At 40.7% G+C, this 12,645-nt stretch overlaps 1 protein-coding gene across 1 annotated transcript in view; it reads left to right on the plus strand.

Moving 5' to 3' along the window:
• The window catches only part of SGIP1 (SH3 domain GRB2 like endophilin interacting protein 1), a 97,839-nt gene that overhangs the window by 14,694 nt on the left and 70,500 nt on the right, over positions 1-12,645 (plus strand). Inside the window, 1 exon segment of the mRNA XM_025212869.1 lies at positions 1-117. This exon segment is cut by the window's left edge and continues 30 nt beyond it. Coding sequence (XP_025068654.1) covers positions 1-117 — 117 coding nt within the window.

A 12,645-nucleotide genomic window follows, 5' to 3' on the forward strand; every position in this document is an offset into this window, starting at 1 on the left:
AAGAAGTTTAACATTAAGATTAAGCCTTTGCAGGCTAAAGACATTCTTAAAAGCGCAGCAAATGTAGATGAGCTGAAAGCATCAATAGGCAACATCGCACTTTCTCCATCTCCAGTGGTGAGTGTTTGGTGTTTTAATCTTTCACTAAGTTGCAAGTACAATGACAGATTCTATCTTAGCTTATTGTATTCAGTAGTGAGCAAAACTATTTATTGGGTCAAATTGATTCATGGTTAAATACCATTTTTATGCCCATAGTCTTGTTTATGTAGCTTTTCTTTGCCTAGCCATAGAGCGGTCACAAGTAACTCCTAAGAAATGTCATGCTTTTTAGTATATAACAGAGATTCTTGTAACCACTTCTGAACTATTTTAATTTACTTGCTCTGTGCATTGACCTTATTTTAATGAGCTTCCCACATCTCCAATCAACCAAAAAAGTAACATGCATACTTTTTTTTAAATGAAGAGGAAATAGCTGCAATTGCAGTATGATCTGGACAGTTCAAATTCCAGCTATCCCCAATATTCAAAAGAGGTTTACATTCTTCTGCTATCTGTTAATTATACTGAAATTTACCTCGGGCATCAAAACTTACATCAGACCAGATACTGCCATTCTTCTTCACTATTTGTAATAATGTTTTAACTTTTTTTAAAATCAGTGGAGCAATTTATGTAAACAGATGCTATTCAGAATGGGTATGGATGAGAGAACTGGGCTTATGCAAGTCTTGTGAAGCTTGGGTAATTGAGATTTGTGCTATAATAACAGTAAGAAATAGCACAGGTTTATTTCACCTCTTCCATTAGTTGAAATCAGGAGTTTCATTGAACTGGCTACTACTACAACATATAAAAATGGGGAAAGTGAGATCAGAACTGGGCCTCAAACATCTCCTTAGTTTTCCCTATTGTGCTTTCTTATAATTTAATTTTTATCTTTGTGCTGCACATAAATCAGAGCTGCCTCTTGTTTTGGGCTATTACTTTTCCAGAACTGAGACAATACAGTGTTACCTGTGCATTCCTTAATGAAGGATTAATCTAGATATCTAAAAGGAAGAACAATCTCTCTTTAAATTCATCTTTATTTTTGTTCTGTTAGCCATTCAACACTTTCAGGGCTTGCCAAAACCCCTATTTTGTCATCCAATTCCATTTGGCCATTCAAAGCTCCATAGTTTCTCCTCTTGTATGGCTTTGATTTGCGCATGGTTTTGCAACTCTTGCATCTTGCTTCCAGTTTGGAGTGAGATGAACTGCAACTGCTGGGGTTTTTCCTTTCTTTAAAGTCAATGCAATATTTTGAAGGTATAAGCTTCTAACTAAGGCCACTGATTTTTCCTAGAAGTAGACTTTCTTAAAATCCACCTGAGCTTTAGTGTCAAGAAAAAATCCAGACTTTGGTGGTGCTCTGCCTGGCATCAGGTTTTACCATGATCCTTGTCCCAGCTAGTGACTTGTACATGTGTTGCTTACTGCAGCCAGAGTAGTTCCTGAAGTTTTGCAGTCATGGCTCAGAACCCATATTAAAATCTATATCATTATGCAGTTTCAATCCAATCCAGCTTGTTCTGGAATCTCTTTGCTATGTCAAAGCCACAGCAATCCAATACATATACATGGGGTAGGATATTGGTTTGCCTGTAGAGGGAAAATATTGGAACATTTAATAGTTTCTCCATTTTATTTTTGTAAGTGTACTGAAGAGATCAATAGGTTTCCTCAGTATTTGATTGTTCTACTTCTGGGATAAAATGTTTGCTCAAACCTGAGGGTAGCAAACAGACGACAAAAAGCGGGTCACCTGTATAAAATTTAAAGTCTCTCTCTAAAATGGAGCATTTAGACCCCCACTCAAAGGTCCTTGACCCCCACTAAAAGGTCCTTGACCCTTTCTAATCACTCTCACGTATCCATAATTCATGAGGTGGCAGATGTGCACTGCCAACCTATTTAGTAATTCTGTACATTTAGATACGTAATTGCCCAAAAGCTTTTTGAATTTCGGACTGATGTTATGATGGAGAAGGTAAAGAACCATTAAGTACTGGTATATCTGATATATCTTTTTGCGAGTAAATGAGTATTCATTAAAAGATTATCCAAAAATTGTGGTAGGTTCCTAGCAATCACATTTTTCTTATTGCTACCCCTAGTATTGAAAGAAAAGTAGCGTGAAGCAACAAGGCAAGGTTTTAGGCTCATGTGCCCACTTGCTTTCCTGTGCCTTGTGTTCCTGAAGTTGAAATGTGAATGGATAATATTCATTGCACAGAGCGTGTTCTCTCAGTACACTGCAAGAGAGAGACCTGTTCTCACTTTGAAATTAAATGAGTGTCTGGTTTCTGGTTCCCGTGATCCTCTTCCCATTGAAGTCAATGGGAGGTTTTGCCTTTGACTGAGAGGGAGCAGGATTTAGCCCCATTGTGAACACATTCATGTTTGTTAATTGGCTATCTCGTGAAGTCCTTCCTTTTGACACTAACATGTTGGAACTGGGTCTGTGGTTTATCTTTGTCTTGTGAGCTGACTCGCGCAGTTGTTATGAAATAGTAAAGATACTGCAGCTGGCCTGGAGGCAGGACAGCAGAGTATTATGTCTCTGTGTGCGGAAGCTAAGTTCAAGAGTCAATTTAGGACTCTCATTTCCTGGGCTGTGGGAGATGCGGAGACTGTAAATCGTGCAGAATGATGGCTTTGTTGTTCTGTGGAGAATGTGGCTTCCTGATCCATTGATACGGTCTCTGAAGCAAGCGAGACTTAGTGCGAGTTGCTGTAATGCTGATCACAGAAAGGAAAGGTATGAACTATGAAATGAAAAGAAAATAAGGCAGAAGGGGAGGTACAAAGATAATAGCCAGATCTTCAGCAGTTGTAAATCAGCATGTCTCCATTCACTACTGTGAAGTTGCACTAGTTTAGATCAGCTAAATATCTGAACTAAAATATTTACATGTAATTTATACACTATATGTGGTCTATGTAGAGCGAGGTATTTATCCTAACTCTCGCAAAGGCAAAGGCAATGGCTCAAGACTTGGGCACTCCCAAAATGGATATAGTGGAAGCCAAGAATTAATGTAGAAAGCTAGCATGAAGTGGACAGCTACACTGCTGTGAATCAGGTGCGGTTCTCTCCAGCTCCCACCATGTGTTGTTAGAATTGCCTGTGGGCCATACTTATTTATGCTGGTCTGTAACAATCAGAAAAGGCTAAACACTAAATCTGCCATTTAATCCTGGGCCTACATTTTAACCACATTCCTCTCCCCCATTACACTGAATTAGAAAGTAGATGATTTCTATATGAGACCCTACGTTGGGTATACCCCACTCCAGGAGCACTGTTTCACAGAGATGATCATCCCCGGGTCTGTTGCTCAATTTCTAGGTCCTTTAAGATAAAATTTAAAAAGGACATTAGAAAAAAACAAGAAAACCATACTTACTTACGCACATTGCAGGGAATTCTGCACTGAGTGCACTTTCACTATTTGTGTAGTTTGTTTACTTTTTGCACTTCCCTCATTTTAGCCAATGAAATTACAGACTAGTCAGTTTCACATCTGTTTAGTCATTTTCTGGATTTGATCCACTCGCACAATGGTATTTTCCTTGCTAACAAAAAGTGGGACTATTCTTACACGAATAAATAGAAACTCATTCCACTCCTGTTCTACGAACATTAAATACTGGAGCCATGGGCACTGTTGGGTTTAAGTTTGAAAGTTCTTGGTTACCCTTTCTTTGTCTCCGAATCAAGTTTGTTTTTATCAGAATCTGACCCGACAATCTCTCATAACTAGGGGTCAATTTAAATCGCAGTTTTGTGGATTTCGCAGAAACCACAAAATTTGGAATAGTCCACAAAATCAACAATACAAAACTTTATAAAAATAAATTGCTGGCTCCCCAGTGGGAGCTAGAAGTCCTCACTGCTGCTGTGGCCAAGCCTTGCAACCCATCCAGGAGAGGAAGGTGCCAGCTGGTGGGGTGGTTAAGAAGGGCAGCAGAAAAGATGGCTGCCACCCCTTAGTCCCTCCCCCTGTCCCCCCTCCCCCCCAGGCCTCTCCATCGATTACTGCTGAGGGGCAGGGCCACACAGAGCAGCCAGCAGCCAAGATGGCTGTCCCCTCATCCCTCTGGGGCCACCAGAACACATCTGTGAAATGTCTGCTGAATCTGATCCGTATGTTGCAACCAACCCATGAAATCTGGTACGTCTAACTGTGATTTAAGCAGACCTGTACTCATAAGCAATGCAATAAATCTGTGTGTTTCTGGAATTACTAGAACAAATACAATATTTTTGTATGGTTTATTGTCCCCTCCTTGTCTAGCTTAATGCTAAGTGCCTACCCCCAAAAAGAGCTCATCTATTCACTTAAAACCCACTAATCTATAAGCCAAAACTGCAGCTCTGATTGCAGCCTCTTCTGAGATGCTGGAAGTCTGGCAAAAAGTACAGAGAGAGAAGTATGATGGGAGATGCATGTTAATATTCTCTGCACTCTTGACCCCATTTGACCTCTTGTGGTCTAAATGAGGACATTGCAAATTGAAGGTGTCTGAAAGAAAATTAGACTTGTTGGATTAAGGGTGATAATTAGAAATAAAAGGAGCTGTAGGAAAGGAAGGTTGAAAGTGACTTTCCCATTCTTTAGAACAAAAATTAACCCAACGCTCTCTTGCATAGTTTTAAAACCTAAAAATGCTGGTCTGGGGTACAAATATACATTTCAGCAGTGAGGTGCTGCCCTGTTAAAGTCAACTGCACTCTTACAAAGAAACTAAACAAAATCTTTCGACCGCACATAGCAAACGCGAGACTTCTTTGCTTATTATTTGCTGAGAGCCTCCTGCTAGGCTTTAATAGCCCTATTTTATCAGATTATCAGAGGAACTGTGCTATTTTAGCTTGTGATCGTTCAATTAAGGGTTCTGCTGAATCTCTCAGTACATGCTTACATATGCAGAGAAAGAAAGAGGAAGCTTGCCAGCTTGCTTGGGGAAGTCTATCTTTTCCTGTTGTTCTTTAGAAGGAATTTTATTTTCTCTTTCTTTATTTGTTGGGGTAGCTCATGAAGAAGATGATGATGATGATGGTGCAACCTCATCATATCAGATATTATATCATCAATAGAGCCAGAGTTTTCATATTCCTCTATTTCTTTCTATTTTCTACCAACAGCGCTGTCATGTTAATTGCCAACTATTTGTGCCATGGAAAATCCAGCCCCAAGTAGTATGAGCTTATTTTAGTGGGAAAAAAAAGAATTAAACTAGCAAAAAGTGTTTTCATGTACAAAGTTGAAAGGAAGGGGCCTGCACAGAATTTAAACATTTGGGTTTGCCATTATTAATCCCAAATCCATACCTAGATAGTTAAATCAAAGTATTTTTTCAGAGGTGTGAAGCACCCACAAATTTTATTGACAATAACAAGAGATTCAGGGGCCAAGCCCCCCAAAATATTAAGCCATTGTTGGTGAGTTGCTGTGGCCCCTTTTGCCATAAGAAATGGAAAAATTACCTCTGTAAATCATTTATGTTCTCTGCACACAAGGCATGGGAAACAGTTGCGGGGAATGGATCTCCAGGAGCGAACTATCAAACATTCTTCTAGAAATAATATGACATTCCTTGAAGCTATCTAAAACATTAAAACAATTTGACCTGGTTACTTTTGGATGCATTGGAATTTTCAGATTTTTGTAAATTGTTTTTGCTACAATTAAATAGTTTTTCTAGTACCATATTTAGTCAAAAATAAGATAAGATTTCCCCCCCCCCCCCACCATCAGCATAGGAGGAAAATAGCTCCTTGTCTTATATTGACATACAAAGAAACCTCATTAAATACATTGTCCATCATTAAGCTTCTGCCAAAAGCAGCATATGCTCGGTAGTGGAAACCAATTATGAAGTTGCCTAAATGCAGCCAATACTGAGCATGACTATAAAACACAAGGTCCGTATTGGGCAAACATACTGATGGAAACCCTTTTTTGGAGGGGGGGACTTCAGAAAAATGGGTGAGTGTTCCCTCCACAGGGAACAGGCGCTAAGCCTAGAGTTGTTGTAATACCAGGCCAGCATCGGGAAGGCCAGAGACAGCCCTGTCACCCTCCTCTTGGTGCCAAAAATGCTACCACAAGCATAGGTCAGTACAGCCCATCTGAATAAGATATATGGTAGAGCTCATTATGAACAGACCCCTCTGCACTGACTCTTTTTGAGCCACTATATTGAATCAATGAATCCTAGAAATTAAGGGATGGAAGGGACCTCAAAAGATCAAGTCCAGCCCCGTGCTGAGATTAAATGATCCCAGCAGGGTGTTTGTCCAGTCCCCTCTTTAAGACTTCCAAGGTTTAGGACTGCACCACCTCCTTGGGAAGTCTATTCCAAATTCTGGTCACCTTTGCCATAAAGAAGTTCTTCCTCGCATCTAACCTGAAACCATCCTCTAACAATTTTTATAGCCATTGCTCCTTGTCTTCCCTGGGGCACTAGTGAACAGCTTTTCTCCCACCTCCCAATTATTCACCCCTTACATACTTATAGATGGCCACCAAGTTCCCCCTCAGTCTTCTTTTCCCTGGGCTGAACAGTCACAGATCCTTTAGTCTTTCCTCACAAGGCTTGTCCTCCAGACCCTTCATAATTCTTGTGGCCCTTCACTGGACCCTTTCAAGATTCTGCATGTCTTTTTTTGAAGTGTGGTGCCCAGAACTGGACACACTACTCCAGCTGCCATCTCACCAGTACCGAGTAGAGAGGAAATATCACTTCCTTCGCCCTGCTCACGATGCATCAGCTAATGCATCCTAGTATACTATTAGCTCTGTTGACTGCAGTGTTGCACGGGCAGCTCATGTTCATCCTGTGATCAACCATGATCCTAAAGTCCCTTTCAGCCATCGTGCTGACCAGGACATCTCCTCCTAACCTATATTCATGTCGCTGGTTACTTCTTTCCAGATAAAGTGCTCTGCATTTATGCTTATTGAGCTGCATTGAGTTCTACTCCACCCATCTTTCTAGCTTGTCCAGGTCTGCTTGGGTCCACGTCCTATCCCCTAGTGTGACCACTTTTCCCCACAACTTGGTATCATCCACAAACTTGGCCAGTGTGCTTTCCACATCCTCATCTAAATTGTTGATAAAGATGTTGAACGTCACAGAGCCAAGAACTGAACCCAGAAGTGCAGGACGCCACTGGCTACTTCCCACCAATACAGACTCGTCCACTAACAAGCTCTGGGTTCGACCCCTTAGCCAGTTCCCAGCTCAACTGACCATGGACTCTGCCAGCCCACAATCCCCCAGTTTTTTTATAAAAACATCATGGGAGACCATCTCTAAGGCCTTTTTAAAATCCAAGTATATGACACCAACTGCATCTTCCATATCTAAGTAGTTTGATACTTGATCATAGGAGGAGACAAGGTTGGTCAGACACAACCTGCCCACAATGAAACAGTGTTGGATATCCTTCAGCATTGTGCCTTCTGCCAGTCTCTCACACATGGACTTCTTGATAATTTTTTTCCAAAATTTTACCCAGTGTTGAGGTCAACCTGACCAGCCTGTAGTTTCCCAGATCCTACCTCCTCCTCTTCTTAAAGATTGACACCACATTGTCCCTTTTCCAGTCTTCCAGGACCTCTCTTGAGCACCTGAATAAATTTAGACTTCCTCTTCATTCCCACAGCTGAACTGCATCTTTCTTTCCCATTTCAAATGATTCCTGTTTCTTCAACAACCTTAAAATGTCTAACAGACATCACCAAACAGAGCCCCAAACAGTTCACCCAGAATCCCTGCGTCTCCCCCTCTCTCAGCCTGTGATGTATGATTAGTGTGGCCCTGCTGTTCATGAGGTGGAGCCAGAACAGGTTGTCCAGCATCATCTGCATATAAATTTTTGGAGAATCCCAGGACTTGGGACAAGACTATCCAATTCCCATCAAGAGTGGGGGCTAACTAGCACATGGATCCTTTGTGGGGGGTATCTGGAATACACACACATACTGATCAGTGCTGAGCTGTAGGGTCACTGTGGCTTGAAACACTGACTCAGCTGGGGCCCAGCCCAGTGAACTATATGATAAAACATGAACTTTCTGGCTTCAGTTTAATATCATGCATAGTTTATTCTATATACATGAAAGTACAAAAGTACTGCTTAAAAATGTGTTTATGGGTACCCATATTTGTGCTAAAATATTTGTATTTGTGCTAAAACTTGCAGCACTTTCAAATGAGGTAAAGTGCATCAGTTCTGGATGAACTAAGTCTATGGGTACCCATAGTAATTTGCCTATATATGAAGTATTACAGGCAGGTTTATTTCAAAGTCAGTTTTCAAATTTGCTCCTTGCTTCCATGTGCTCAGGGAGAATAGGGTCTGACAATAAGGAGGGGAGAAGGGGCTGAAGGGGGAAGAAGTTTGGGGAGTACTTGGCCCCCTAGTTTTATCTTCCCTGCTGTAGGAGTGGGAGGAGGACAAATTCAAGGCAAACCTCTATGCTTGGGAAATTATAACAAATATATATATTTTCCATATGTAAAATCTAATTATTTGGGGTCATCTTATGTTCAGGGTCATCTAATATTTGAGTGAATATGGTAATTACAATGTGTAACCATATTTGCTTGACTGGCTACTAGAGAAATTAGCTTTTTTCACGGTTAAAAATTAGTATTGCTTACTTTATAAATTAAAACCCAACAATGAGCAAAACGTCTGGTTTTGCACAACTCGCTTCTAATCCTCAAGGCAATAGGCGATGTAGGATGTTTTATAGAAGTGTACCAAACAGCACAATCTGACAGCTATCATGGCTTTTTCACAACTGGCCATCCTTCAGATATACACAACCTGGACAGAAAAAAACAACATGTAGATTGCTGAAATTTCTCACGTGTAATCAATAGTGTATAAAGCCTGCTGTTCAGCATGTCTGCAGTGCCACATATTGCATGTTCATGTGTTCTCTGCACTGCATGGGATCTGTGCGGGGCGGAAGTGTCACTGCTGCAGCCCCAGGAGGCCCCCAGGATTTCGGGTAAAGCTGCTGGGGCCAGCCCAGTACGGCCCCAGCCTCCCCTACCCACCGGGGTAACTTGCTGCATGCCAAAGGGCAAGTAGCACAGGTGTTTCCCTGGGACAACCAGCAGTGGCGCAAGGTGCACGCCGCTAGTTGTCTCGGGGGAACCAAATGTCCACGCCCATGTGGATGTGGCCATAAGGTTTAACTGTCTTCAGTATTTATTTACAGTAATTTAATATGCCCTTTACAAAAGACAGTTTACTCGTTTAGGGCAATATACTATACTATACTCTGCTTTGAGTTCCACTAGGCAATGACCATGCTGATAAGCTTTTGACCAGCACTGTTTATATCTCTTTCTAACAAGATAAAAATCATAGTCTACTCCCAGGTAGGAAAATGTGGATAAAAAGGAAAGCTAATTTAAACAGTTAAGAGGTTCTAATGAAACAAATGCAATCAAGGTCACTTCCATTGAGCAAAGCAGGATATTTCATCCCATTTCTAAATGCTAAAGCTATCTCAGTTGAGTACAAAATTTTTAGAAACCTGTTCCTTTTTAAGTTCAGACACTTTTTACATTTACATTTTTCAAAGCTTGTGTGGAGTACAAGACTTTATTCTCACATCCCATAAATCATTTTAAGGAATAAAGCATGTATTGGAAAACTATGAGTATAGGTAGCAGGGACCAGCAATGCCAAATAATGCAATACTCTGTAAAATGTCTTAGATAAAAGTGCTGTGTTTTGTATATGCTATCTTTCACTATAATACTATGTCTGCACGAATAATATTCCTATGTCTACAACCTACTTACTACCTTGCTGTATGTTTAAGTTACACTCAATGCTTGCTTTCATATGTAGGTCTTTTATTTCTCTGCAAGTTACTTCTTTACAGAAAGTACCTTATTTTCTCATTTTCTTTCTTTTTGTTTTTGTTTTTTTGTTTTTACCTTTACTGCATTCTTTTAGAGGAAAAGTCCGGTAAGATATCATTTAATTTTTCTACCTTCTATAATTTTTTAACAGAATACTTTGCTCGTACTTTTCTGTTTGATCTATTTTTCATATGTCTGAAATGTAAAATGTGAATACCATATATCCTTGTTTAGCAGCCATGGCATCTATTATGCTGCCTTCCTCATGGATTTAATTCCAAGGTGTTTTTTAAATTAGCTAGGATTCCTTGCTGTTATATTTTATTATTTTCCCCTCTGGCTTGCAAGACAAGCAGAAAGCTTGAGGATGGTGAAGCCCTGAGCGCAAAGAAGTATGTGCTCAGGATTTCACCCAAGTTTGTTTTATGTACATCACAGAGCATTTATAGTTATCAGAAGATATAAAAGCCTTTAGTTAGGTAGCATGAACTTTGCTGCTATGGTAACATTCAATACAATGCCAATATATTCTTTCCAAAGACTTGACTGTATTTTTTTTCTCATGCCGTAACGTTTTGTAGGCCTGTGCAGATTTTGGAGTGCTAAATAGGAGACAGCATTGGCTCTCAAGAGAAGAACCTTTGAAATCTAGTCTCTTCTCTTACAATTCCTCCTTCTGTGGTCTTGTGCAAGTCTCCAACTTGCTGCCCCTAGTTTTCCCATCTGTAGAAGAGATTTTTCCAGTTCCCAAGAATCATGAGAGTTGTCATAGTCTAATATTTGTACACAGGAGTAGATTGAAAGGTTAGTGACAAGTTACTGATGCTCCAGCGCATTATTAAAGTTCTGAAGCTTCCAACCAGTGCTTGTAAAAAACCCACAAAACAAAGGGAAGAATGCACTTTTGCTTATGGGTTAAAGCACTCTCCCCTGTTATGGGAAGCCCAGATTCAACACTGTTCAGCCTGAGGGGTTTTGAACTTGCATTTTCTTCCTCCTCTTCCAAGGAGAATGCTCTAGCCACCTGGTTATAAAATATTATTCTAAATCGAGGTTCCCACCTCTTAAGATATGGCCTAAACTCTTAGGCTGCTTAGTGTCTGCCTCTAACGCTATGAATTTTTAAGCTGTCTGAGAAAAGTGGAACAGCGTCAACAGGAGAAACAGAGTGGCTTACTCCAGAGTAACATGTACCATGGTGATTTAAGGCAGTCTTCTGCCAGGTAAGGAATGGGAACTCAGACTTCTGCAAGCAGAGCAGAAAAAACTATAACTTGGTCTCCTATACCCTGCAATTGAGCTATTGAAAAGGAGGGCATGATCCCTCATCCTTTCTGGGCTACCTACCTCAGTAGCCACCTCTCTCATAGAGTGAGCATTGAGGAAATCCAGCACAGGATCTTGTATGCAAGTGCTTTCTTTGGGAAATTGCTTTGGCACATCTTTATTCCTCACAATCTCTGGAAAGACACCAAGATCCAGGTCTACAATGTAGTCATCATCCCCACTCTCCTCTATGGATGTGAAACGTGGGTGACCTGTTGTCATCTCATGGGCCTGGAGAGATCACCAATGATGCCTCCAGAAAATACTCTACATCAGATGGGAAGATCACTGCACAAATGTTGAATCCAATGTTTGGAAATCTTTGCTGAAGCCAGTGTTACCAGCATTGAGTCTCGAGCACCAACTTCTCTGGACCAGACATTGTGTGCAGATGCCCAACTCATGACTCCCAGATAGTTCTCTGTTCCCAACTTAGTAATGCCCTGAATCTTCCTGTGGCCACAGGAGAAACTACAGGGACACACTGAAAGCACACCACAAGAAAATGGATGCCAGCATCAAGAGTTGGGAGGAGCTGGCTGTTGACTGACTCCAATGGTGCCACAACCTGAACCAAGCAGCAGCCTATTTTGAGTTAAGCATCTTGTCCTCAAAGCAGAGAAGAGAGAATGGAGAAATGAAAAAGAGAAAAATTCTAGCTTACAGCCTGTTCTCTCCTGTAGAAAGATCTGCAACTTCTGTGGACAGGTCTGTGGCTCAAGGATTGGGCTCTTAAGTCACCACAAGGCCCATCAATGAACCATGGCAGAGATCATCCTCAAACTGAGGAATGGCTGACAAAGACTATAAAGGCCAACCATAGAGATGTTTTGGAATAGTCTAAATGATTTGTCATTTCCATTTCAGCTGAAACTACTAAGTAAATTTGACCCACATTTTCCAGCAGATTTGAAAGTCCCAAAACTGCATTTTCTGGATGGATTTGGATCTTGTTGGGCTGGGGGGAACCTCACCCGGTTCTAATTCAAGTTAAAGTTTTGGACTGTAATTTTCTACTTCAGCAAAAATGCTTTGCGATTCACTATCCCCACACCTTTTGCTTTCAAGTGAAATTAGTAGTGCTCTTCAAAGAACTTTCCTGCAGTGAGTGGGTCTGTATTTCCAGAAGGCTGAATATCTGCATGGCATTTGCCTCCTGTCAAAATATGAGACCTTCTGGTCTCAGTTGTAACATGATTCCAAAATATTAGGCAAGTTTCATTAGAAAGCCAAAAAAGCAAGTTATGCCTATAGTTCTGAATTTGTGTGATTTATCCGTGTGGATTTTGTCACTGATTTGTTGAATTTTACTTGCTTATTTTCATTCTTATTTGGTTCTCCTGCTCAATTCAAAATGGCTTTCTTGCTGCT

This window comes from Alligator sinensis, unplaced genomic scaffold (assembly GCF_000455745.1).
Source record: "Alligator sinensis unplaced genomic scaffold, ASM45574v1 scaffold1339_1, whole genome shotgun sequence".
Classification (NCBI taxonomy): domain Eukaryota; kingdom Metazoa; phylum Chordata; order Crocodylia; family Alligatoridae; genus Alligator; species Alligator sinensis.